A 24,759-nucleotide genomic window follows, 5' to 3' on the forward strand; every position below is an offset into this window, starting at 1 on the left:
GCATGAGCGGTCCCTGGCTTGGCTTAGCTCGGCTTAGGAAAAAAAAAGGACTACCACCATCCAAGGAAAGGTCAACCATGTCAACATCTCCTTTCTCCTTACTAGAAAACAACAAAACAAACAAACAACCATCCTCGAGCCAACTGGTCAACTTGGTAAGAAAACCATGATAACTTTAGGATTTCTTGTTAAAATCCTTCTTTTGTCTTTGTTTACTAACAAAGGCTTAGAATTCGAAAGCTCCTGTTGAAATTCATTGGCAAACACCAAAGCAAACAATTGCTGGTCAATCGTTTTGTCAACATCGACCAACACGGACTATTTCTATTTTATTCGAGGATCCTTTGTTTCAATTCACAAAAAAAACATCTGTTGTGAAAGATTCTAAATCGCGAAAATTAGAGTCTTGACTGTCTTTTGATTGTTCTTTTAGGAAATTAGGTTTTGATCGAAATCATAAAGGAAAAAAAAATTTATTTTAAAAGAGTAAAAAAGGATTTAGAATTTCATTCTTTTCCACTTTCAATGGTTATAAACTAAAACTTTTTTATTTTTTCTTCTGTTTCTTTTGACGTTTGTATCTATTCTTAGATACTTTTATATGTCCTCTTCACAAAAATGTCCGACGACTTGGAAGCTTCCTCCCATTTGTTTGCTCGCTCCTCCGTAAATGACACTTCTTCGCAATTATCTCGATTGGAAGAAGTCGAGCTCCTTGAGGGTGCCCTCCCTTCTCCATACAGAGAAGAGTTTTTAAACGAGGATGCATTGTATCTACCGCCAAAGCCCCAGTATGGGCAGTCTTATTTGGCCGCCGGTCCTTATTATGCTAACAAAATGACTCCCGGTTGGCCTCTCAACTACTTTATTGGTATCGAAAGATCTCGGTTCGAAAAAAAACTCTCCAACTTTTGGCTTCGAAATTTCTTGTTGCAGGTTCTCGCTCCTTGCGTCGTCCTTCTTTGGTGTGCAATCCCCATGCCACTGTATCAGGATAATCAGGGTATTGTTCGTATAAAATTTTGGTTTTTTCTTTTTTTTTATTACGGTATCTACAATGCCGTCGGTTTGTTGTGGATTACAAAACTCTTTCATATATACTCTGTCAATTGGTTTTCCAGTAAACTTGGCGGCACAATGAGTTATATATTGTTTTGGGCCTTTAGTATCCTCGTCGGTAGCTTGGCCGTCTATTTTACTGCTTGGCGTCAAATTACTTTCACTTGGATTACCTTGATGTTCATTTCCATGATCATCCCTATTGGAATCTCCTTTTCAAAACTGTGGAATAAGCATTCTCGCCGCACAACTCAATTTTTGTCTCAGTTGTCCCTACTTGAACCCAACGTTCGAAGTAACGCTGTCTTGGAAACCATAGGCTGGAAAGATGCCTATGCTCATTATTCTTGGTTTATTATCGTTCTTTGCGTTACCCTCGTCGTTTACCTAGCCGGTGAATACCTTACCAATATCTACATGTCCACACTTCCTCACAGCTCCAGTGTCGCCATTGCATATGTGTATTCATGGATGTGTACCGTTAGTTTGTGCAATTTGGTTTCGTCCTGGATTTTGAACACAAAGACCCACTCTTACGCTCTTGTTTCTGTCTTCAAGCTCTATTTCGAGCTTACTCTCCAGGTTTATGTGCGCAATTTGTATGCCAGACTCGAATCGCCTCAACAGTTCGTTCTTGTACAAATTGCCTCTTCTCTTACCATGATGACTGTCGTGCCTTTGATTTTAATGTCACGCACAGCATATCACTTTAATAAATCCCTCACAAATAGTCTAGACCCCTACGCTGTATATCGAAAAAATATGGGCAGAAACTTTTACGTGAAGTGTGTTGCTTCCAACCTCAGTATGCTTTCATTTTTAGGCTGGTCTGTTATCCTGCATTTTGGACCGAATGCCGCAATTTATCCATATTTCACCTTTGCGAAGGACAGTCCGTATAGTTTTAAGCTTACCTTTTATGCTTCTTCTGCGGTGTGGGCAAGCGAGCTTATTGCTGCCTACTTTACTCGGTTGATTATGAGTAAATATTATGATTTCGAAGTTTCTTTGGAAGCTATCCGCGATTTCGTCGAATATCCAGACATGATACCAGCTTTCATTTTTGTTGGTATTCATGTTTTACAGAATGTTTTATTTAGCATTATCCAGTTACGATTCTAGGACTTTTTCCCTCTCGCTCTTTCCTTATCATTTTCTTTCCTATTGAATTTGTTGTTGAGCCATGGGTATGTATAGTAGCATCTGAGCGTATACCTTTTTCGTTAAATTATTTCCACGTATATTTCTCTTCTCCTTTTCCAGTGGCATGAATTGGTATTCGCGATATCCTATGTTGTTTACGGTTTTTATTTTATCATTTTTTGTCAATAATGCTTAGAAATTGCGCACTTATTGGACTTAACGTCACAAATAGAGCCTCATTACTTTTTGTATATAATCATAACTTGATTATCGATCTCATGAATAATTCCTGTGTAAACTTTCCTTTCACTCAAAAAGCTCCAAGCTACGTGTTAAACATTGAACTCGGGGTTATTCCTTTATCTAGATGGTGAATGAGTCTTGCAAAACAATCCAGTTTTATCCAAAAAAATTTTTTATGCAAAGGTTTCTATGTTTCTATCAGGATTATGCTAATTTGCCATTGAAGTTTCCACATAGAATAGAAGACGAGATCTTAACATTGAAGAAATAAAAATAAGCCGCTTAAAGATAACAAACTATTAAAAATTGTTTTGAAGCAAGTCGGCGCCAAAAAGAATCACAACAGTATTCTGATTACAAGAAACAGATCGTACACGAACAAAAAATGGTAGAATAAACTTGATTTTAAATTTACCATTGTGAATACGATTTAATTTGTCTTGCTGATCATAGCCGGCCTTTGTTTGGGTCTGCACTATGTTAGAAATATTAATATTTATTTACTAACATAGGGCATCCAGCTTATCGTTATCGTCCTCTACTACGCATGGAATAAACATTAACGCAGTATTCCGTGGTACTATAAAATGTTTCACCAGCGGGGGGCGAACCACAATATTCAAACTTGCCCTTAGCTAAACACTGCGTGTCTATTTCCAAGATCAATTAAACCAATGTCGCAATATTACGAACTATACAGACGTAGCAGGTAACTTCTTTATTTAGTTTTTTGTGCTTGGCTAACTTTTACAGCATAGGGTATGGACCTTTGACGGATTCGCGTTGGTAGTTTTAATTCACGTACTAATGGAAAAATGTTTAGAATTTCATTGACTGATGCATTGGATGATTTGATTTCCCAAGGGAAAATATCCCCACAGCTGGCTATGAAAGTTCTTTTCAACGTAAGTATAAATTGCCAAAACAAGACCCTGTCTTTAGTTTGACGCCGCTAGCTAACACGCTCATTCATAGTTTGATAAAAGCATGACAGAAGCGTTGGCTGAAAAAGTACGGGCTCGCCTGACGTTTAAGGGACACCTTGATACATACCGGTTTTGCGACGAAGTTTGGACGTTTATTATAAAAAATCCAAATTTCCGGTTTGATAACGAAACCGTGACAAGCAATAAGATTCGGATTGTCGCTTGTGCAACCCGCGATTCTTCAGCAAATCGCTGATTGGTAAATATCATAAATAAAGGACTGTTTCATGATTTCGCTATGTCATGAACTACCTTGCACTTGTCATGATTTTTCGGTATTGGGAACGAAAGTCTTGGATGTACAGTTTCGTTCAATTGTGCCTTTCTAGCCTCACTGTATTAAACCTTTGATTTAATGTCTTTTGGATAACTCGTTTTGATTTTTTTCCGTTGATTTTTCTTTCATGCTTCCATGATGACCAATGGCTTGTTGTAACTTTAGAATTCCCTTTCTTGACATTGTTTGTTGTCTCTTAATTATTTACAGTTCTTCCAAACTGTCTACTTTACATTGTTATCTTTAATAATTTCGTTGCACCGTGTATGTATTGTCGCCGACGTTAAAGGATTGGTTTACCCTTCTTTTAACGTAACTATGCTGAACTTTGCGACATTTGGCTTACAAATGATCTTTCTTTTGTGGTAGATTTTTCGAGATATTTGGTGTTTTCATCTTGCACCAAGCGTTTTCCATCCACTACTTGTATTTTAGTTGATTGAATATGTGAATAAGTTGTCGGATATTCATTTGTTCTTTATTCGATTCGTTTCTATTTCGTACATGGTGCTATTCCCTTTCGTAGCCTATTATGATGCGTTTTCATTCATCAAAAACTGTTAGTAAGAAAAAACGCAAATATAAAAGTAACGGTAAGCGGAATAATTACCCCTCAATTTCGTTGAAAACGGACGTTATTAAAGAAACAAATAAATCACACGAAAGCAATGTGATCAGGATTGCTTGGCGTAAACGAAAATAAAAAATTGAGCACGGCGCACAAGGATGGACCTGCAATCTTTAAAGGTGAATGTCAAATAGACGAGGATTCTAGTTAATTATGAAGAAAGTTGCTGCTCCAATCAAACCAAACAGGCTTGTTTGGAACAAGCCATGTATGGAGGAACTGCCAGATTGAACTGCGTTGTTCCGGGCAAGAGAAGTGGTGGAATTGCTGTAATTTCCGAATTTGCTAGAATTGTTAAAGTTGCTGAAGTTGCTGTAATTGCTGAAGTTGCTTCCCGCATTGGAGGAGTTGCTTATATTTCCATATGGGGCTGCAATGGCACTAACGCTAGCAACTGGCTGGGAAGAGATAGGAAAGGATGTAGAAGAACCAGCGTACCAAGAACTCAACGTGGAAGAATCAGTTTTAGACTGGGACGTTTTATGAGAGGTGGTGGCATTAGAAGAGGCAGGGACATTAGAAGAGGCAGGGACATTACTCGAAAATGATAGAGCAGGGGAGGCATTGTCGCTTGAAGGCAAAAGAGTGAATTCGTCAGACTGAGCATAGATTTCCTCGGGACTCTCGGGATTACCCAGATTGATACGGAAACCATTACCAGTAGGCCAGTCGCTGGTATTTACGGTAACCTTACTTTCGGTGAGATTAATCTTAGCAACCAACCTGTTCAAGATTGGAAAGTTGACATAGTTGGTCAAGTATACTCCGACGAACGGTTTGTCTGTTCGGACATAATCCCACGTTATTGTATGATTATCCTTGATTTCCCATTGCGTACTTTGGGAAGGGCTGGTGATATGAATAGTCAGAGAGCAGGCGACGAAAGCAAACACCACCAAATTTGTTAGGATCATCTTGATTGATACAAACGAGATTTAAAGATTGAAAATAAGAGTTTCTTGATTAAGAGATGCAGCAAAATTTCTCGACAATAATGCTTGCTTGTGGATATGATACTAAAGATGAACGTACAGTTCTAAGGATGATTGATCAAGATGCGAATGGTCGCTAAAATGCTTTAGGATAATTAATACTTATTCCTTTTTGATATCGATAGAAAAGTAGAAAAAGTGTGGAATCGAGACTATATATAGACAAAAAAGTAAACAAAACTGATAAACCCAAACCGCAAATTCGATCGATTTTTGTAAACAAACAAAAGCTATTACCCCACCCAGATTGCTACCTACCCCTCAAAAGTTATTATATTACAAACAAACAACAAACATACTTAACACTCTGATCCAGAACGTAAATTTCTAGTATATTTCCTGTATTTTCATTGAATGCCATTCTCCAATGAAGCCCTGGAAGTCACCTCTTTTCTATGTTTCATCCTCGCTCCGCACGAAGAATACCTTCTCGTTCGTTATTATTTTGAGTTGACGAAATCGGTAGCTAATGGAGTTCGCTATAATAAATAATTAAAATAGAGTTTACTTTAAGATTCTAAATAACGAAAAGGTTTTTTTTCGAATTATGGCAAAAAATAATGCTTGATTTTGCTCTTTTGCATTTATAGGCTTCATTTAATCTATGAGAATATCATTGATACATTTTCAACCTTATATCTCCTCCTCAAACGTCTTAGTGTTTAAAGAACATCCGGTACTCGAATATTATATTACAGAGTAGAATATTGTAAATCAGACATAAACAAACCAAACAAACAAACGAAAGACTAGCTTTGGCCATTTTAAGTCGTAAGGTGTTTTTTTATACGTTCCTTTATGTATTCTATGGTGGGAATTCTTCCGTTCGAAGGGTTGACTGAAAGTCGACTTGTTCAGCCATAGCTTGGTTAGCATTATCAGCGACACATACCTTCTAATTCTGTTATGGAAACTTAAAACTAGATCCCAGTTACATTGACTGCGCTCTGCATACTGTGGATGATATTGACGATGCGACATATATTCAGTACTGGCAAACGGTACCATGAACTTGGCTACAGTAAGCAAAACAATCATCGATAGACTGCTGGGTAAACGGTTCAGTTTCGCTAAACAAGGCTATCTACGCATTTTCGTCGTTCAACCAAACATCCATTGGGGAACTAAAAAGTTCATGCGGAAACTGATGCCCAATGCCAGCAATGCATTCCTTCGGCCACTCTCATAAACTTAGCTGTCCTATTTCTTCCCTAGCAGAGACTTGTTACAATAGCGCTGCTGAAAGACACAGTGGGTGACAAAATTTGTTTGTTCCTTATTTATCTACCTCATAAGTAAGACGCTTCATTGCACTACTCTTGGACGATTTTTCTTCAATATTATTCTTAAGATAGGTAAATATATAAGTATATAAGAACTACTTGAACGCCATACAAGTACGAGTAAATTAGAGAAACGCGCCGTTTCTTTTTCCTTTTTTTCCTTTTGTTGTTTCTTCTTTTTTAAAAGAATAAAAATGAATTTAGAAGAGAATCATTTCTACTTTCAACTAATGTTGATCGAAAAGAAAAACATGCAACACTCTCTGACCTGCCTTACTACCTCTTTCACCTCTACACCATAGGCCTTTTCCAAGACGCGTAAACAAACCTTTTTTTTATGAAACAAGGATATTTAAGTGAATCATAGAGAAAGGGACTTCAATTTTGTTTATCTTTGACTATTTTATGGTTTTTCTTTCCTTTTGCTAAACGAAAAATTCAACGGACTCGCTCAACGATTATTGAAAGAATTTTTGGTATACAATGGAATTCCCTCCGGATCAAGCACTTCTTGAGGAGAAAAACACTCTTCTACAAAGCTGCGGAATGGACGAGCAAATGATGTTTTACAAATGGGAGTCCTGGTGTCTGCAGCGTGGAAATAAGCCTGTCCTAAACTTGGATAACTTCAGAGCGTTTGCCGCAGATACGCGGACTCAAATGGAGCGTCAGGTAAGGGCTACTTTACGAGAAAAACCAGAAAAGCGACACATAAAAACAAAGACTGGGATGAACTTTGAAAATATGTAAGGCATTGATTCCTTTTGATAGTTTCTAACTTTTATTTAGTCTTGGTTTACCTGCTAAATCCCAGAATTTGAAAAATAACGCCTCAAGCCAACCTGTACCACCCGCTTCCGATGTACCAAGTCTCACCGGTGAGTCTGGCCGTATCCTTGAAACTCTCAACGCAAGTTTACCCTCAGCATCTACTTCCGCTAATGTTCCAAAACCATCTTCACCTGAAATAACAGCATATATTGATCCAAAAGCATATCATTATCGGATCATGTTCCAAAAACTCCAAGACTCATCTGAAGTTCTTGATGACCGAATCGATCTTTTCAGTGGTATAGTTTGTGAACACTATAAAATTGCTGATGATGACCTTGCAAATCCAAGCGAGCTTACACAGGAAATGGTTACCGTGGTTGGAAGAGTCGTCGTTGATAGCAACACTGTCGGTGGACGCCTTAACTCTAATAGTATACTATTAGAAACTTCAAGAAGACTAGGCGCTGGCGCCAGAGTCTCACTTAAATTAGATGAAGTATTAAATTACTCCATCTTTCCAGGGCAAATTATCGCTCTCAAAGGGTCCAATCCTAGTGGTAAAGTGTTTGTTGCCAAAGAGATTTTGCCATTTCCTCCTCTTCCATTCCCTGTTTCTTCTAAAGAAGAAATTGAAAACCACAACAACCAAGAGAACAATCAACCCATTTCTGTCTATGTGGCTTCGGGTCCTTGGTCTCTCCGAGATGATCTTTCTTTTACCCCTTTAAAAGTCTTGGTGTCTTATTTGCTAGAGAACCCTGCCGATTTGGTGATCCTGACAGGCCCATTCATCGACATCAACCACCCTATCCTCTCCACAGGAAATATCTCTGATACACAAGCGACTTCACTTGAAGACTTCTTTAAAGAACGCGTTACCCCAATCCTTTCCAAAATTTCTTGCAAATGCATTCTCCTACCTCACATCAACGATGCCATTTCTAGTCATCCCGCTTGGCCTCAAGACACATTCGATCGTCATACACTAGGGCTCCCATCTGTACGTCTATAACTTTTTTTATAGTTACTTGGATTTTTACTAACCTTATAGAACTTTACATGCTTTCCGAACCCTTGCATTTTCTCAGTAAATGAAGTTGTTTTCGGTATATCCACGAATGACATTTTACTACACACCTCCAAGGAAGAACTTTTCCGAACTCCAAAGCATGGAAACCTTTTTTCCCGATTAGTAGCTCATGTCATTCATCAAAGGCATTTTTACCCTTTGTTTCCGGGTGGTTCTCTAGACAGAGGTAATCCGTCAAATATCGACATTTCACATTTAAAACTTGGAGAGCTACTTCAAACTGTCCCAGATATCCTTATTTTACCTAGCGATATGAGATACTTTGCAAAGGTAAGTTTGTTCATATAGCTTGTAAATTCTAACGAGTTTAATATAGATTGTTGAAAACGTGATATCTATTAATCCCGGAAAAGCTACGAAAGGAATCGGTCTGGGATCTTTTACAAAGCTAACAATTCTTCCTTATCCTCTTGATTCTTCAATTCCTCCTAGTGACCTTCTACATAATGCTCAATCTCGTACTAAAGTTGAAATTGTAAAGTTATAAAACTGTCATTTCCTGTATCATGGATTGCTTATAGAACTTCAGCTTACTGTTATAATACATGGAAATACAGATTCATTTGTTATGTTTTTGTTTCTAACTATCGTTCTTTACAAATTTATCGTAAAAATGATGTATAGCAAGGTCCAACGAAACCCTCTTTTTAATTATATTTTGGTATTCGTAACATTCTCGTCTACTTCTTGCAACCTCATCCATAAAATAGATTCAGGATGCCAGTGATTCCGCCTGAACGCTTAGCCCCTCTTCAAAGCAATCAAAATAACATAAGAAACTTTACTTTGTTGGCTCATGTGGATCATGGAAAGGTATAGGACAACTTTACTGCATTTTTCCAACTCATACTAATCAAGCAAATTATAGACTACATTGGCTGACAGTCTTTTGGCTACAAATGGAATTATTTCTAGTAAATTAGCAGGAACGGTTCGTTATCTTGACTTTCGTGAAGATGAAATAACTAGAGGAATTACGATGAAATCTAGTGCGATTTCATTATTTTTCAAGGTTATTAGCCAAAATAGAGAAAAAGCGACTGAAAATGATTACTTAATTAATCTTATCGATTCTCCTGGTCATGTTGATTTCAGTTCAGAAGTTTCATCTGCGTCTCGTTTGTGCGATGGTGCCTTCATCCTAATTGACGCTGTTGAAGGAGTATGCAGTCAGACAATAACGGTTCTTCGTCAAGCTTGGGTCGATAGAATAAAAATGGTGCTGGTCATTAACAAGATGGACAGGCTTGTGACTGAACTAAAATTATCCCCCATCGAAGCCCATCACCATTTGCTTCGCCTTGTTGAACAAGTCAATGCGGTAATAGGTACATTTTATAGAGGAGAGTTGATGAATTTAGATGAAACAGAGGAGGAAGCTAGCGATGAGGGCATCTATTTCTCTCCCGAGCAAGGCAATGTAATTTTTGCAAGTGCATCCGATGGTTGGGCTTTCTTTCTAGATCAGTTTGCAGATTTTTATGAAAAAAAGCTCGGAATGAAGTCTAGTGTTCTTACTAAATGCTTATGGGGAGATTACTATTTGGACCCAAAAACCAAGCGTATCCTTCAAGCAAAGCATCTTCAAGGTCGACGCTTAAAGCCATTATTCGTTCAGTTTGTTCTTGATAATATTTGGGCAGTCTATAATTCAGCCATCGTAGAGCGTGATTTGGATAAAATTGAGAAAATTGTCAAAACACTAAACATAAAAGTCCTTCCTCGTGACATGAGATCGAAAGATCCCAGAAATCTGCTATTAGCAGTATTTCAACAATGGCTACCTCTTTCGACTGCAATTCTGCTGACAGCCATTCGAAAAATTCCTTGTCCCATAGATGCACAGAAAGATCGTGCATTGAAAGTTTTAAAGACCACCCCACACTTTGAAAATGTGGACCCGAACATAGCAACAGCTATGTCTCACTGTAAAGCTAATAAAGAAGAACCGATGTTGGCTTACATTAGTAAAATGGTTGCTTACTCTGAAAGAGATCTTCCACACCAAAAACGCCGACAGCTTACGGCTGAGCAAATGCGTGAATTGAGACAGGCTAAATTGGCTGGTTCTGTAGAAAATTCAGTGGGATCCTTGTCAATTAACGAAAATGAACAAACAAATGAATCAAAAGAGAATTTGGAAAACAGAGGTTATGAAGAGGAAGAAGAAAAAGACGTCTTTGTTGGGTTTGCTCGTATTTACAGTGGTACCATCTCTGTTGGTCAACAAGTTTACGTTTACGGCCCGAAATACGATCCGGCAAACCCAGATGAACATGTTACCAAAGTTACGATTGAATCCCTATACTTAATGATGGGTCAAGAACTTTTTCCATTAGACACTGTACCTGCCGGTAATGTATTTGCTATTGGCGGTTTGGCAGGAATTGTCTTAAGAACTGCTACTTTGTGCTCTGTACCAGGAGGACCAAATTTGGTTGGTGTGTCTCAGCAAATGGAACCCATCGTACGTGTTGCTGTTGAACCGGCACGCCCTTATGAGATGAATAAGTTGGCTGCCGGATTAGAAATGTTAAACCAGTCCGATCCATGTGTCCAAATCGCAGCGGAAGAAAATGGCGAGCATGTAATTATGTGCGCTGGTGAAATTCATCTGGAACGTTGTCTCAAAGACTTACGAGAAAGATTTGCTAAAATTGAAATACAAGCTTCCCAACCAATTGTTCCTTTCCGTGAAACGACAATTGCAGGTCCCGATATAACTGCCAAGGACAAGGAGACTCCAGTCGGGTTTGTAAGTACATCCGTCGCATCTGGTGGTATTCAGATAAAGCTTTCTGTAACTCCATTATCTAGTGATTTAGTGAACTTCTTATTGAATCATGAAAAAACAATCGAGTCATTTATGCATAATATTTCGAAAAAAGGAAAAAATGGCGATAATGACTGTTCCGACGTTCAAAAGCAGAAAGAAGAAATTCTTAGTTCAGAAGACTTTGTTATAAGTATTCATAAATTGTTATCTGAGGCGTCCCCAGATAATAACATTGTTGAATACCTTGACTCGATAATGTCTTTTGGTCCAAAGCGAGTAGGCCCCAATATCTTAATCGATAAGACCGGATTGATGAAAACGGTACGCCAGGAAAGTGATGGATCTAGGCTTATTCCCTTTGATCTTGGTGAGTATATTGCTACTGCCTTTCAGATTTCTACGCAGCAAGGACCACTATGTGCCGAACCTGTACAAGGCATCTGTGTTTCCGTTGAATCTATTGAAATAGAAAATGCTGAAAAAGATAATGAATTGCTTACTATCGGTAACCCACAGATCCCTGGGCAAGTTATTTCCGCTGTACGTGAGGCAATTAAACAAGGATTCCTTGCCTGGTCGCCAAGGTTATTACTTGCTATGTATTCGTGCGATGTCCAGGCTACTGCTGAAGTTTTGGGCAGAGTATATGGCGTGGTTACCAAGAGGAGAGGTCGGATTGTAGACGAAGAAATGAAAGAAGGAACTCCATTTTTTGTTGTAAAAGCTGTGATTCCTGTTGTGGAATCGTTTGGTTTTGCAGTTGAGATTTTAAAGCGTACATCTGGTGCTGCGTATCCCCAACTCATTTTCCACGGATTCGAAATGCTTGACGAGAATCCATTTTGGGTTCCCACAACAGAAGAAGAATTAGAGGATTTGGGTGAACTCGCTGATCGTGAAAATATTGCAAAACGCTATATGTTGAATGTTCGAAGAAGGAAGGGTTTACTTGTCGAACAAAAAGTAGTAGAAAAAGCTGAAAAGCAGAGAACTTTAAAACATTAGAACTAAACAAGTCGAAAATAATTTATTTGATATTACAAGTATGAATCGGGAAAAAATGTTTCGGAAAAAGTTATGTACAGAAGTTTTTAATAAATTTTGGAATTTTATGTTTATTGGTATTCCAACTTTGTTACAGAATTAAAACCGACAAAAACTACAAATATAAGGCACTTCACATCAGAAGCAATTTGGATTTCAGATCCCTCCATAATAATATATTATGAACTCATTTAATTAGCGAAATTTTTAATTTAGATGCGTCGCGCTTATTAATATAAACAAAAACCACTACTACTCAAAAAATAATTTGCTTTTACCTATAATTTTTCAATGAAACAATGTGAAGGCCATATTGACGATGCTGAGAAGGATAAAGTTATCTTTGATGTACTGGAAGAAAATCAAGAAGTAGATGATGAAGCTACCTTGAAACGGCGCTTGGCTGGACCTTCAGTGCTGAAATCCGGTCAAGAGAGTGTGAATCAGGAAAAAATAAATGAAATTATTTATGCGGCTTCTAAAGGAAGTAAGTATTTTGAGGCAGAACAGAAAAGAGACCTTGAACTTCGAAATAGAATTGAGCGTGTACAAAAGGAGGTAAAAGAATATTATCGTAAACTTGAATGCGATAAGGCTTTTCAAAGGGAATGGGCTGAACGGACTGATGAGATTGACAGCTATATGGAAGAACTCCGATCTAGTCGTGATTTAAGTCAAGTAATTGTGCATGTAGATTGCGACGCATTCTATGCATCTATTGAAGAATTGAGAAACGAAAATCTAAAGAATGTTCCAATGGCCGTTGGCAAAGGTGTTTTATGTAAGATATACTTCAGGAAATCGAATTCAAGCAGCATAGCTAACTGCACAGGTACTGCAAACTATATGGCTAGAAAGTTTGGTGTGCGATCAGCCATGCCGGAATTCATTGCAAGAAAATTGTGCCCAGAGCTAGTCGTTATTCCTCTGAACATTCCAGAGTATGCAAAAAAATCGAAGGAAATACAGGATGTACTGGCGCAGTATGATCCGAATCTTTGCCCGGCTAGTATCGATGAAGTTTACATGAATTTAACTCCGTACATGGATCGACAGGAATTTACTAAGGATGAGGATACTATGCAGAAAGTCGTTATGGAAATAAGAAATAATGTGTTGGAAGCTACTGGTGTCAGTGTCAGTTGCGGAATTGCTGTTAACAAGTTACTTGCTAAAATAGCTAGTAACATGAAGAAGCCGAATGATCAATTTATTGTTTCAAATGAAGCAGAAGTGATTGAAAAATTTGTGTCTGAATTACCAACAAGAAGGGTAAGATCACGTTTCTAAATAATCTGATAAGATTGCTTTTTTACTAACCTAACAAGATTAATGGAATCGGCAGAGTATTGGAACAGGAGCTTCTCGGGCTAGATATAAAAACCTGTGGTGACATAATACATAATAGGACTATCTTGTCATATATTTTTAAAGAGAAAACTTCTCAAAATTTGATACAATGCAGCTTGGGAATTGGATCCACCATTGTCGAAGATTTTGGCGACAGCAACAGAAAAAGTATCGGTTGTGAAATAACATTTTCAAATGCTATCACTTCTGGAGGTCTCCTGGAAAGTAAGCTACAATCCTTGTGTCAAAGTTTAGCAGATGATTTATTGAAACGAGATTTAATTGCGAATTCTATGTCAATAAAGATAAAGACCGATACCTTTCAAGTACATACAAGACAGAAAAACTTACGAGGATACATCTACAATGACACAGATCTTTTTTGCGAAGCTCTGAAACTACTGAGGATGGAATATCCATTACGATTACGGCTTTTGGGTGTTCGACTTAGCAAGTTGACCACCAAGTCAAGCTACTTTGCTTCTCAGATTGTACGTTAAACATGCATATTTTTGAAATGTTTTCTAACGCTCCAGAAATTTTCAAAACAAAACAGTGTCCCGTGTCCTGTATGTCACAAGAATCTGGAAGATGATTTAGCGGCTGTAAATCAGCATATTGATCTTTGCCTAAATACGGAAACTGTAAAGACGGTGATTAATAATGAAAAGAAAGAATTGCCTCTCAAAAGAAAGCGAAACACTATAGATGTCTTCTTCAGACATTAGTTTCCATATCAAAAGACCTCGGTATAGTATTGAATATTTTGGATACAGTATGGACGAAGAAGGTACATTGAATAAAAAGAAGTCAAAATTTATTTACGTTCACAATAGATAAATAGAGTCGCTTATCCATTGGATTTCGAACATACTGAGAACCAGATTCGTAATAAATTCATGAAAAACAAAGATATTTAAAGGTCGTTCTCTTAAAGCATCATTATTACAAAAGCTTTGCGCTGACGGCAAATGCAACGAATATAAAAACACTATACCTTATAAGTTGGAAGATAGTCAAAGATGTCCAGTAAAAGAACAAAAGACCTTCAGCAGCAGCAAGCGAAACGAAGAAAAGAAGGTGACCCAATGAAGAAGAAGAGACAGAATATACGGATGTCTTTCCAGTGAATTGCATCCAAACGCCAAGAAGAGCAACGAAAACAGCAGCCACGGCAACAGAGAATACAAGACTCAAAAAACTATTGGCAGCTTTTGGAGGAGCAGCAAATGTATGAAGAATGGTAGGTTTAGGAGAGGTTTCTGCTTCGATGGATGATTCAGCTTGGAAAGCAGGAAGGGAACCAGAGTCAAAGACCAGAGAACCTAAAGAAATGGAAGAAGGAGCGGCATCACCGAAAGAACCGATCATTAGAGTAGTCAAAAGACCGTGTTCACTTTGGATCAACTCGGAGGGTAATTCAGACAAAGGCTAAATGTTTGTTAGTTATCAATTTTAATCGAAGAACGAGTGATTTAAGTCGTTTAAAGAGCGGATTCAATCACCACTACCTCTGCGAATGAGGCTTTTCTTTCAAGGCACATACTAATTTCAAGACTGCATCTCCCTTTGCGTTCACCTGGGCGGGGTAAACAATTGAAGCACTAGGTTTCTTTTTGTCGCTAATTAATATATGGGCTTGATGAGGGACAGAAACTTCATCATCAATGGCACAGGTAAATTGTACAAGCAGTGTATCCTCTAGAGACGAGTCTAACTCAACAAAAGTATTTAAATCATCAAATCTAAATAAAAACAGATTAGAATGTGTGTCCAAAAGCAGCTTCTCAAGCACTTACCTATTCGTCGAACCTGTCTTTATGGAGCCGGTAGGGCTGAGGAGTTTGACGACACCCTCCTTAGCATTCCATGAGCTGCAAAGAACACCTACGACTAGGCATAACAAAGAAACGAATGAAATTACCCTCATTTGTGTATCCTGGGGATTTGTAGTGGGTAAAATGAAGCCGAATCTACTTTCTGCTTCAAGCATATTTAGCGAGGTCAAGTGTATATCACTATAGATGTTATGGCACTCCACCTTACAATTTTGAAGGTATTGGACTTTCTTTCATTGCTAAACTATTCAACACGCGAGAAACCAACTTTGTAGCTCAGCTTTGCTGAATTCGTTCCAAAGGACCTTTTTGTTTTTCTTCCTGTACTTTTTTTTGACCTTTAAGCTTTCTTCTCTTGTGGATTCGTGGTTTTCTCAATGCAATTGCACTTTGTATTTTCACACTTGCAGAACTCATTCCGTGCTGGAAAAGCAATGGCATGCGTTCCCAACTGCAGGAGTGTTTTAGAGCTTAGTGCTGCTTTATATCATCAGGGATTCATCAGCTCAATTCAACGTGGTCATCTTCAGGGACCAGACTTGGTGCCCACGCCGACCACTAGAAGCAACGTTGCGGAAAGGAGGCTGTGGTTGTCTTTGAAGTATTATGAAGGAAAACCTGTTATGCAATATATTCGAGGAGTATCCAAGCCGAGTCGTAAAGTATACATGACCCCAAGCGAACTTATAAACTTTTCCAAAGGAAGAACAGTCAGTTTTGTTCGTGGACTCGAGCCTGCTGAGGCAGCTGTTGTGGAAACGAAGAAGGGAATTATGGGAGTAGAGGACGCTATTCGTGAACAACTGGGTGGAAGTGTCTTGTGTCGCATGAAGTAAAATCCATCTTGAACCAAAAAAGTAGAAGGTTCCATTCTTGCTTGCTTTTTCTTCTTCCCTTCCTTTTGAATTACCCTAGATGATGCTTTTACCCATGTGAATTTTTAAAATGAATTCTTTGTTGTCACAATGGAATCAAAAGCTCCAACCTTTCTTTCTATATTTTTTTGTACACGCTCCTCTCTGTTGAACAACATTTCCCACCAAGCATATATATATTATTATTTTGCTCCTAAAAACTATACCATTTTCCTTCTATGAACCGATTAATAATAGGAAGTGCTTGGCTTGCAATCGATTTTATTACGTTCTTTTTTCCTATACCTCGAGTAATCAAACAACAGTAGAGGTGCATATCCATACACCTTCAATGAAAATCAGTCTTTTTTATGTTTTCTTACTTTACCATAATTCTTGTAGATTCATTCCAGTACTTACTAAAGGGTATAAAATAATACTATAGCTTTTACTTTTCAATAAAGTCGCGGTGGTGTAGTTGGGAGCATGACAGACTGAAGATCTGTTGGTCACTGGTTCGATCCCGGTTCGTGACACTTTTTTTGTTTTTCTTGAAACAGCTTTACTCTCCATTTTCCATAAATGTAGGCCACTGATTTCATCTCTAAATGCTTGTTATAAAGCAGGGACCCGGACTCGTCCATACCAGTTACTGAGATAGCCCATTTATCTTCAGGTTTCGTTTTGTGTTCATTAGTAAAATTATATTCTTGATGGTATTTCTAGAGGAAGTTTTTTTCTTTTATCGTCCCAGGTCTTTCTTCATACTTTCAACTCCCAAGTCAAACAAGTCACCTTTCACTCTCACGAACTCATTACATCGTAAAATCTGAATTTGGCTCTTATATTTTATTGCTGAAACCCAAATTTATTTTGTGAACCATTTTTACCTTCATTTATTCATACATCGGTCTTGTCGAATTTGCATACTGTACGAAAGCATGGAGGTTGAATTTCAACAGTTCCAGCGTGTGCTTCAAGAGCAGCAAGATAAACGAGAAAGGATTATTAGAATCTCTCGGGAAATCACAATTCAAAGTAAACGGATGATTTTTCTACTACATCAAGCATCGTCGACTGAATTTCCTTTACCATTGGAATTTGACAAAACGAAACAGCATAAACAAAATATTCAAAAACAATTAGGGTTGTTAAAGCAAGAACTGGATACTCCTGATGCTGAGCGATATGCTGCATCTTGTTCTCCTGGTATCCAAGAATTTGTTGAAGCTTATGCATTTGAATATTGGCTGCAACGTCAGTCTCTTATACACCCAAAAGATCCCAAGTTCCAGACTGATCTTCAATCCTTTGATTATGTCTTGGGACTTTGCGATATGACTGGCGAAATCATGCGTTTCCTTATAACTCACGGGTCCAAGTTCGCTATGGAAGACGTTCTTTCACATGTTCAGTTTCTTCGTGAGCTGAATTTGGAATGCACGAAATTAAAAAATTTGAGCCGCCGTTCCCAAAATGAATTAAAGCAAAAATTTGGTGTCATGGATAGCAGCATTTCAAAAGTAGAGAGTATATGTTACAGCAAAATCCTCAGAATGTCTGACCAAACATCCGTGAAAAGGGACACAGAAAATCTAGCTTCCAAACAAAAAAAGCTTCGTATTCACTAGGTTTGCGACGAGTAACATCATTTTGATGGTGAAAGTGTACAATAGATTAATTGAGACAACTAAACATATTTTCATTGTCCCCAAGATCTATGAGTTATTAATTAAGAACTATACTATTTAAAGAGCGAAATAAATATGAAAACTTAAAAGACAAAAAGAAATAATTGGAAGGAGTATTGGATTTTTACTCATAAACTTCATTCTCCAAGGGGAGGCCTCGGAGAAAGACTTATGTCGTGTCCTCCTGAAACAATAGTACCATCTGGAAAAACAAACACAAGAGGAAGAACATTGCAGGTCATTGCCTCTGTGAAAATGTGGGTCAAATCAACCAATATTGTGACACACCTAGACATTTTTTTTTCTGTTCCGTCTAAGATCGTGTAGCTCAAAGGCCCTAACTTGCCTAGCCAAATTTGCAAATTTGGAGACAATCCAGCTATACTTAACTGCAAAGACTTTTTGCTGGGCAAATAAACAGGTGGAGCTTCTACGTATGGCAAATCTAGGTGTCGGAGCGTAGACTGACTTTGTAGTGGCCTTATGATTGAACAATCACATTCTGAAATTCCAACAATAGTCCAACAAACAGAGTCGCGAATTTTCAGTATTTCGTCGTTAAAGGTCTCTATTGGTTCCCATTCAACCGGTACAACAGCTTCATTAGGTAAGTTTTTACATTGGGCGGAAGTTGCACCTAAAAACCATCGAGGTTGCGTGTGATCAGCCTGCATAAAGCCACTTCTTGCATTTCTATATCCCAGTGCCAAATTTGCTGAAAATGAAGCTGAACTTTCTAAAACAATGCGGTGCATTTGATTAACATATCCATCGTCTTGAGCAATCCCATCTTTTTCCACCCGGCGGATAATTAAAGGGTCACTCATTATCTTTGAAGATTCATCTTGTAACTGAACCACGGAACCGTACCTGATCGGAACTGCTTCTAAAGAACTCTTCAGCATCCCTTCTACACTACTCTCCGGTGATGAAGATATCAAATGAATGCGTAAAGGCGCCCAGCCGTCGCTCCTCAGACAGAAATTTCCATTCTCTAATGTCGTGTATTTAGTACGAACGGTTTGTGAGTTTATTCGATTGTAGAGGTTTATGATAGATCCGGAGCGCAATGTTATGTGGCTCACCTTTATTTTTGTGCCCTTTTTAGCAGGTTTCGAAACAACGTCTATAGGGGAAGTTACCAAGTGTGATATTCTTTGGTCCGTAATTGTCGAAAATAAATCAATGGAAAGTTTTAGGTTTCTGGACTTTGCAGCTGCTAGACTAGATACATGCAAAGATCGAAAAACCATATAACGTTGATTGTTGTACACTTCGCTGATTGTTTGTGAATACTGACCTTCTTCATTAATGATAGAAATCTCAACTCGAAAGGATATGCCAAGCAAATTTTGGAAGGGACCTTCTATCATTAAAATAGGAGGAGGGCAAAGAAATCTCTTTTCTGATCCATACGATTTTTGGATGACAGATGCATGTCTGCATGTGATTATTATCAATTGGCTGTTAACTTCCTTGCTAGCTTCATTTAACCAAAGGTCAGTCCTTTGGTTTAGTCTGTTGTGGCAAAGCAAATCAAAATTTTTACCTATTAAGTCCTGTGTAGAGCCTTTAGAAACAATTTCATCATCAATATTTTTTCGTTTCCTGCTTTGCTCATTCATTGGAATACCAGGAAGACTATCAAAAACATGGCTCTTCGGATCATCTTCTAGTTTTGCTAGCATATGAGAAGAATCCGTTTCAGTTTTTTCGACATTTGTAAGCGCTGAATTCACGGCACTAAATAAAGAAAGAACTTGAATTGGCACTGCTTCTGAGTTTACATTCTGGTTGATATTTTGGTCAAAGTCAAAATCACCGCGAAGAATAAGCTCATCCTTTAAATTTTCAACTGGTTAGTTGTGTTAGTCGTATTGTTTCCAAATGCAGAATGAATTCTCACACTGTTGACATCAATCTTTGACAAACAATCAGCCTAAATACACGTACTTTTGATACTGTCCAAGGAGAAAGGATCAGTTTCATTAGATTTTTGAACATTCCAGCCGTCAAAGCCTGCCATCATACACTTTGTTTTGGCAGTTCAAGCCGAGTCAATTATTTTTTTGTTTAGACCTCCCTATACAGCATGCACACTTTCATATAAGTAATTTTTCTATAAAATTTTTAAAATAATTAATGAACTTCTATGCGAAAGAGCGAATGGCTTGCTATGAAAAAGCAAGTGAATGTAGTAGTTTGTAGGCAATTTACAAATTACCCAACTGAACCTTTCCTTTCACCAACTACTCCCACTAACAAAAAGCAATTGGAAGCAAATATTGACGATTTATTTATTTTTTTTTTGGAAAAAATATAGGAAAAGACAGTTGTTAATCTTTGGTCTCTATTCTCAAGCATTTGATTTTTAGAATACGCAGTTTAAGTAATTACAAGGCCATTGGAATTTGTGGACGATGGACAGTGAAGAGATACTTTCTATACAATATGATCAAGATGTATACTACAAAATAGATGAAATTTCTAGGCACATTACCCAAACGATAGACTTCTGTAAACAAAAAGCTGGCGAACTGAAGTCTCAGGGTGATTCTTACTCTCATGTTAAGTGTATGTATTTATTACGTTTATTTATTTTTTTGATATTTGAATCTGTTCTATTTCTAACCACTGAATCTAGTTTTTGCATACTTAAATGGATTACTAGATCAACGCTCGCACGATCTCCTTTCTACCATAGATAGGAAAAAATCAGACCTTTTAGTGAGAAACCAAGAAGGATTGCCTATTGTAGACATTCATGAAGAAGTTGATGAAAATGGCAAAATAATACATTCAGATGTAAAGCCTCAAAATATTTCTTCTGTTACAGACTATGCTGATGTAATACGAAGTATTCCAGGGTTTGATAATTCTAAAGGGACAGCAACAACGCCTTCTAAACCTTCTGCTACTGAACTACCAGAAACAAGGATTGAGGAATTGCCAGTCGAAGGGACCGCAGCCAGTGAACCATCAAACCCTGATGTACAAGTAGCCGCAAAGAATGACAGTGAATCCAGAAATAGAGAAAACACGTCTCAAACTGGGCAGCAATTAAAGCCAGATCGCATAGAAGAGAATTCATCTCCGGCAGTAATTAAAAACATTCATACATCTCAAAAGGTGGAAAAGAAACCTGAAAATAAGCGAGATGGACAGAAAAATAAATCTGTTTTCAAAAAAGGGTTTCTTTCTAATGCCAAAAGCGAATCTCGAGATCATTCCAAAAAGGCCAAAGAAGAAGAATTGAAGAAACAGAGCCAATCTGAAGAAAAGAAGCGGATAGACGTTACTGACAATAATGCCGTTATGGAAAATGTGATGGAAAAGCCTCCCCAAGAATTGAAGAACCAAAAACAGTTGGATTCGGAGTCATCTACGAATTCGAAACCACCAAAAAAACTATCAAAATTTAAAGAAGCAAAACTTCAAAAAGTTTCCCAGAAAAAACAATCTTATTCGGGTAATGCAACGAACGAATCCATAGAATTTACTAAAGATGGTGCATATTCTTCCGAGTCTACTAAAAAGTCCGACATCCCACACATTAAAGAGGGACCGAAGGAAATAAATGGTTCCTTAAATCAAGCTTCAACGTCTACTGAAAGCGACACTGCCACAGATCTTGGCGACCATAATCCGATTATATTACCTGTACCAAGGGATGCCGATGGACAGAGTGTAATGCAGGCCGTCCAATATGATGAACTGAATTCGTTAGATGACATGGAGCAGCTCCTTCAGGATATGGAGGATGCTGGCGAATTACAATCTGATGCTGAGTCGGGCTCAGAAGAAGACGAGCACGGCATGAGGTTAAATTTTTCTCGGAACTTAGTACCTCCTTCAAATCCAAATTATTTTGGTGAAAATAACTCAGTAACTTCAAATGGGGATTTTAAATCAAACGAGCATACCAAGGATAATTTAACCACAGACGAAACGGAACTCTCTGGAAGACATGTGCATTTTGCTGATACATTAGAAATTAAACATGTCAGTCGAAATGGAAAATCACGTATTGAAAATGTCCCTACCCCTACAGAAGAATACGACAACATGTTTGAGCCTCAAGAGTATTGCAGTCGCATATCAGCGTTTCGCAAGGATCGAAGTAAAACGAAAACTCAAGAAAAAGATAAAGGTATAGAATCTCCTAACGAAGTGCGTAAAGAAAACAAAACACCACCTTATCGTGAAAGTGTTTTGGAGCGCTCCTCATCAGATAATGAAGAAAAACCGTCCATTGTGCAAAACGAAGAAAATATGGTGGAGAAGTATTTGAATGAAACCCCTACTATGAAATCCAACGTCTTTGAAAGGCAGCCCGCTAGGAGTGTTGAGCAAGCGAAAGAGGATTTTGAGGATCATCAGGATCTCATAAAGGACGGGAGAGAAATTTCCCAACGATACTACGAACTTCGCCGAAAGGTACTTAATCCAACATTAGAGGATACTGATGAGGAGGAGGAGGGTGTTGTACCGGTGGACGAGAACGGAAATGAAAAACCCAAGCTGAGTAGATTTATGGCCGCTCGTTTAGGCGGCAATTTATGAGGAAATTAATAATGAAGACACTTATTTTGGACTTTTGGATATAGAATTTAGATTTTGTTAGTTATTTCAATATGATATTCTTTTAGTTGATCTTCAGTTACCGTAGAGGGGCTTCCTATCAGTAGATCAGTCCCTGAAGATGTTTTTGGAAATGCGATAACTTCTCGTATGCCATTGGACTTTACAAGAAGAGCAACGAGCCGGTCAAATCCTAGTGCTATTCCGCCGTGTGGTGGGCATCCACTTTGTAGAACATTGATCAGATGATCAAATGTGTCAAGTTGCTGTTGATTAAGCTTCAAAATACGTTCTAAAATGATAGATTGAAGTTTAGGATCGTGTATGCGAATACTTCCGCCTCCCAGCTCTACTCCATTTACAACCAAATCATAATGGAGAGCTCGAACATTTAAAGGACTGGAAGAGAGATTATGTAAATCTTCAGGATGAGGAGCGGTAAAGGGATGATGGGTAGATACCAAAGATTCAGAGTTTGTGTCGGCAGGCGAGAAAAGAGGAAAATCAACAATCCACGTAAAGTTTAGAAGATCATCATTCAAGGGTGGAAGTTGACGCTGCGTTACTAAAAGATCATGTAAAAGAGGTCTAAGCCTACCCAGAGGAGTTGTACCAGATGACATGTACTTAGGGCGATTCGCTATAAAAAGTGTCAGCTCTGGAGACAGACCAAGCTTTTCATTGATTTTTTCTAGGTCAAGGGATAGGTGTTTTAGTTGTGGGACCTTTCTAGTCCATCCGGATAATTGAGAATTGGAACGAATTGTCACGAAGGACACGTCTTGCCCTATTTGCTCACATAAAGCGCGTGCTTCCGCATTGCTAATTGGTTTCTTCACGTCTCTTAAGACCAAGACTTCGGTAGAAACTTCAGAATTTGGAAGAAAAGGCGTTAAATTTAGTAACTTTAAATCGTAACGTACGTCTGGTTTGTCAGAACCATAGAACTCTATAGCATCAGCATAAGACAATCGAGGAAAGGGAGATGTTATAGGATTTTTCCCCAGTTTTTGTAGAAGTTGGGAAAATAAATTTTCAATTACAGTCATAATCTGCCCAGGGGAATTGATAAAGCTCATTTCTAAATCAATTTGGGTAAACTCTGGCTGCCTATCATAACGTAAGTCTTCATCACGAAAACAACGAGCTAACTGATAATAGCTTCCAATTCCACTAGCCATCAATATTTGTTTGTATTGCTGAGGGCTTTGGGGCAACGCATAGAATTTCCCCGGTTCTTGTCGAGAAGGAACTAAAAATTCGCGAGCGCCTTCAGGTGTAGACTTGAAAAGCAGCGGAGTTTCCACTTCCACAAACTCGTTCATGTGAAAAAAATTACGGACAATATGTGCTATATGAGATCTTGTCCGGAGATTATGATTATATTTTGGATTTCGAAGTTGGATATGACGATGGGTTAGTTGAACAGGTAAACTGGTATTCTCATCATTCGGACCAAAAGGAATGAAATGAGCCATATTTAAAACTTCCAAGTTCTCAACTTTTAACTCAAATTCGTTTCCTTGTCTGCGATCTCGTTCAGGTCGATATTGCAATTTGCCGGTGATGTTCACAACACTTTCTGGCGAAACGGCTTGATAAGCTGTATCATCCAAAGCAGAAGAGACGGGTTTTGCGTTACCAGCAGATTCCCATATGTTTTCTGCCGACCATTTCTTGGGAACTTGCAAGGGCTCCTGAGAAAATAACTGGAGATATTTGCCTTGCACATCACGAAGCTGGTTAAACTTAATGGACTTTGAAATGTGTCGGTTTGTATGTACGAGCCAACCAGAAACACTAATCACCTTTCCCACAAGCGGTGCAAGTACATTCGGAATTTTATGAAACTGCATTCGTTAAGGAAAAGAGGCTAAACTAAAGAAATAAAAACGATAGAAATTCTTTCCACAAAAGAAAAGCTCTGGTTGAAAGATATGTAACCTTTAAATCTCCACTAGAAACTTTGCGACAACAACACCCTTGTTTAGAATGACGCTGATAACATTCAAATCGAAACTTTTTTATTTGCTTTTAAAAACTCTTTTTAAAAACTTATCGACCACTTATTCAGAAATATCTACTTAGCTTGGCTCATTCCGGTGAAACCAATGAGCTTCGTTTAGCATAGACTCGAAAGGTGAATCCAA

General features: G+C 38.1%; 14 protein-coding genes and 1 non-coding gene across 15 annotated transcripts; 10 read left to right on the forward strand and 5 right to left on the reverse strand.

Moving 5' to 3' along the window:
• Positions 1–77: 77 nt before the first annotated feature.
• SOMG_04178 (uncharacterized protein) lies at positions 78–410 on the forward strand (the record flags this gene model as incomplete). Its single annotated transcript, XM_056182965.1, has 2 exons — positions 78–155; positions 231–410. The coding sequence occupies 2 exons, from the start codon at positions 78–80 to the stop codon at positions 408–410; spliced, it is 258 nt and encodes an 85-aa protein (XP_056039071.1).
• A 208-nt stretch (positions 411–618) lies between these two features.
• On the forward strand, positions 619–2,181 carry SOMG_04179 (transmembrane transporter; the record flags this gene model as incomplete). The annotated part of the gene is made up of 1 exon (XM_056182966.1): positions 619–2,181. One exon carries the CDS (start codon positions 619–621, stop codon positions 2,179–2,181), a length of 1,563 nt encoding a protein of 520 aa, XP_056039070.1.
• Positions 2,182–2,744: 563 nt separating this feature from the next.
• On the reverse strand, positions 2,745–2,962 carry SOMG_04180 (uncharacterized protein; the record flags this gene model as incomplete). Its single annotated transcript, XM_056182967.1, has 2 exons — positions 2,745–2,915; positions 2,954–2,962. The coding sequence occupies 2 exons, from the start codon at positions 2,960–2,962 to the stop codon at positions 2,745–2,747; spliced, it is 180 nt and encodes a 59-aa protein (XP_056039401.1).
• Positions 2,963–3,119: 157 nt separating this feature from the next.
• Positions 3,120–3,627, forward strand: toa2 (transcription factor TFIIA complex small subunit Toa2; the record flags this gene model as incomplete). Its single annotated transcript, XM_056182968.1, has 3 exons — positions 3,120–3,154; positions 3,269–3,350; positions 3,421–3,627. 3 exons carry the CDS (start codon positions 3,120–3,122, stop codon positions 3,625–3,627), a joined length of 324 nt encoding a protein of 107 aa, XP_056039149.1.
• An 852-nt stretch (positions 3,628–4,479) lies between these two features.
• SOMG_04182 (Ser-Thr-rich glycosyl-phosphatidyl-inositol-anchored membrane family) lies at positions 4,480–5,250 on the reverse strand (the record flags this gene model as incomplete). The annotated part of the gene is made up of 1 exon (XM_056182969.1): positions 4,480–5,250. One exon carries the CDS (start codon positions 5,248–5,250, stop codon positions 4,480–4,482), a length of 771 nt encoding a protein of 256 aa, XP_056039057.1.
• A 1,844-nt stretch (positions 5,251–7,094) lies between these two features.
• On the forward strand, positions 7,095–8,962 carry spb70 (DNA polymerase alpha B-subunit; the record flags this gene model as incomplete). Its single annotated transcript, XM_056182970.1, has 4 exons — positions 7,095–7,357; positions 7,401–8,385; positions 8,437–8,745; positions 8,792–8,962. 4 exons carry the CDS (start codon positions 7,095–7,097, stop codon positions 8,960–8,962), a joined length of 1,728 nt encoding a protein of 575 aa, XP_056039160.1.
• Positions 8,963–9,192: 230 nt separating this feature from the next.
• Positions 9,193–12,256, forward strand: ria1 (GTPase Ria1; the record flags this gene model as incomplete). The annotated part of the gene is made up of 2 exons (XM_056182971.1): positions 9,193–9,288; positions 9,344–12,256. The coding sequence occupies 2 exons, from the start codon at positions 9,193–9,195 to the stop codon at positions 12,254–12,256; spliced, it is 3,009 nt and encodes a 1,002-aa protein (XP_056039397.1).
• Positions 12,257–12,586: 330 nt separating this feature from the next.
• Positions 12,587–14,373, forward strand: kpa1 (DinB translesion DNA repair polymerase, pol kappa; the record flags this gene model as incomplete). Its single annotated transcript, XM_056182972.1, has 4 exons — positions 12,587–13,076; positions 13,128–13,567; positions 13,624–14,136; positions 14,182–14,373. The coding sequence occupies 4 exons, from the start codon at positions 12,587–12,589 to the stop codon at positions 14,371–14,373; spliced, it is 1,635 nt and encodes a 544-aa protein (XP_056039398.1).
• A 217-nt stretch (positions 14,374–14,590) lies between these two features.
• Positions 14,591–15,638, reverse strand: swp1 (oligosaccharyltransferase delta subunit Swp1; the record flags this gene model as incomplete). The annotated part of the gene is made up of 3 exons (XM_056182973.1): positions 14,591–15,076; positions 15,192–15,390; positions 15,445–15,638. 3 exons carry the CDS (start codon positions 15,636–15,638, stop codon positions 14,591–14,593), a joined length of 879 nt encoding a protein of 292 aa, XP_056039399.1.
• A 222-nt stretch (positions 15,639–15,860) lies between these two features.
• mrps8 (mitochondrial ribosomal protein subunit S8) lies at positions 15,861–16,319 on the forward strand (the record flags this gene model as incomplete). The annotated part of the gene is made up of 1 exon (XM_056182974.1): positions 15,861–16,319. The coding sequence occupies one exon, from the start codon at positions 15,861–15,863 to the stop codon at positions 16,317–16,319; it is 459 nt and encodes a 152-aa protein (XP_056039400.1).
• Positions 16,320–16,800: 481 nt separating this feature from the next.
• Positions 16,801–16,873, forward strand: SOMG_20206. Its single transcript has one exon. It is a non-coding gene; the product is annotated as a tRNA-Phe (tRNA).
• Positions 16,874–17,278: 405 nt separating this feature from the next.
• On the forward strand, positions 17,279–17,968 carry tfx1 (TRAX; the record flags this gene model as incomplete). Its single annotated transcript, XM_056182975.1, has 1 exon — positions 17,279–17,968. The coding sequence occupies one exon, from the start codon at positions 17,279–17,281 to the stop codon at positions 17,966–17,968; it is 690 nt and encodes a 229-aa protein (XP_056039440.1).
• Positions 17,969–18,165: 197 nt separating this feature from the next.
• cbf11 (DNA-binding transcription factor, CBF1/Su(H)/LAG-1 family Cbf11) lies at positions 18,166–20,057 on the reverse strand (the record flags this gene model as incomplete). The annotated part of the gene is made up of 2 exons (XM_056182976.1): positions 18,166–19,883; positions 19,982–20,057. 2 exons carry the CDS (start codon positions 20,055–20,057, stop codon positions 18,166–18,168), a joined length of 1,794 nt encoding a protein of 597 aa, XP_056039279.1.
• A 391-nt stretch (positions 20,058–20,448) lies between these two features.
• uri1 (unconventional prefoldin chaperone involved protein complex assembly Uri1) lies at positions 20,449–22,591 on the forward strand (the record flags this gene model as incomplete). Its single annotated transcript, XM_056182977.1, has 2 exons — positions 20,449–20,602; positions 20,673–22,591. The coding sequence occupies 2 exons, from the start codon at positions 20,449–20,451 to the stop codon at positions 22,589–22,591; spliced, it is 2,073 nt and encodes a 690-aa protein (XP_056039185.1).
• A 47-nt stretch (positions 22,592–22,638) lies between these two features.
• dar2 (mitochondrial aspartate-tRNA ligase Dar2) lies at positions 22,639–24,465 on the reverse strand (the record flags this gene model as incomplete). The annotated part of the gene is made up of 1 exon (XM_056182978.1): positions 22,639–24,465. The coding sequence occupies one exon, from the start codon at positions 24,463–24,465 to the stop codon at positions 22,639–22,641; it is 1,827 nt and encodes a 608-aa protein (XP_056039516.1).
• Between the last annotated feature and the right edge of the window lie 294 nt (positions 24,466–24,759).

This window comes from Schizosaccharomyces osmophilus, chromosome 3 (assembly GCF_027921745.1).
Source record: "Schizosaccharomyces osmophilus chromosome 3, complete sequence".
NCBI lineage: Eukaryota > Fungi > Ascomycota > Schizosaccharomycetes > Schizosaccharomycetales > Schizosaccharomycetaceae > Schizosaccharomyces > Schizosaccharomyces osmophilus.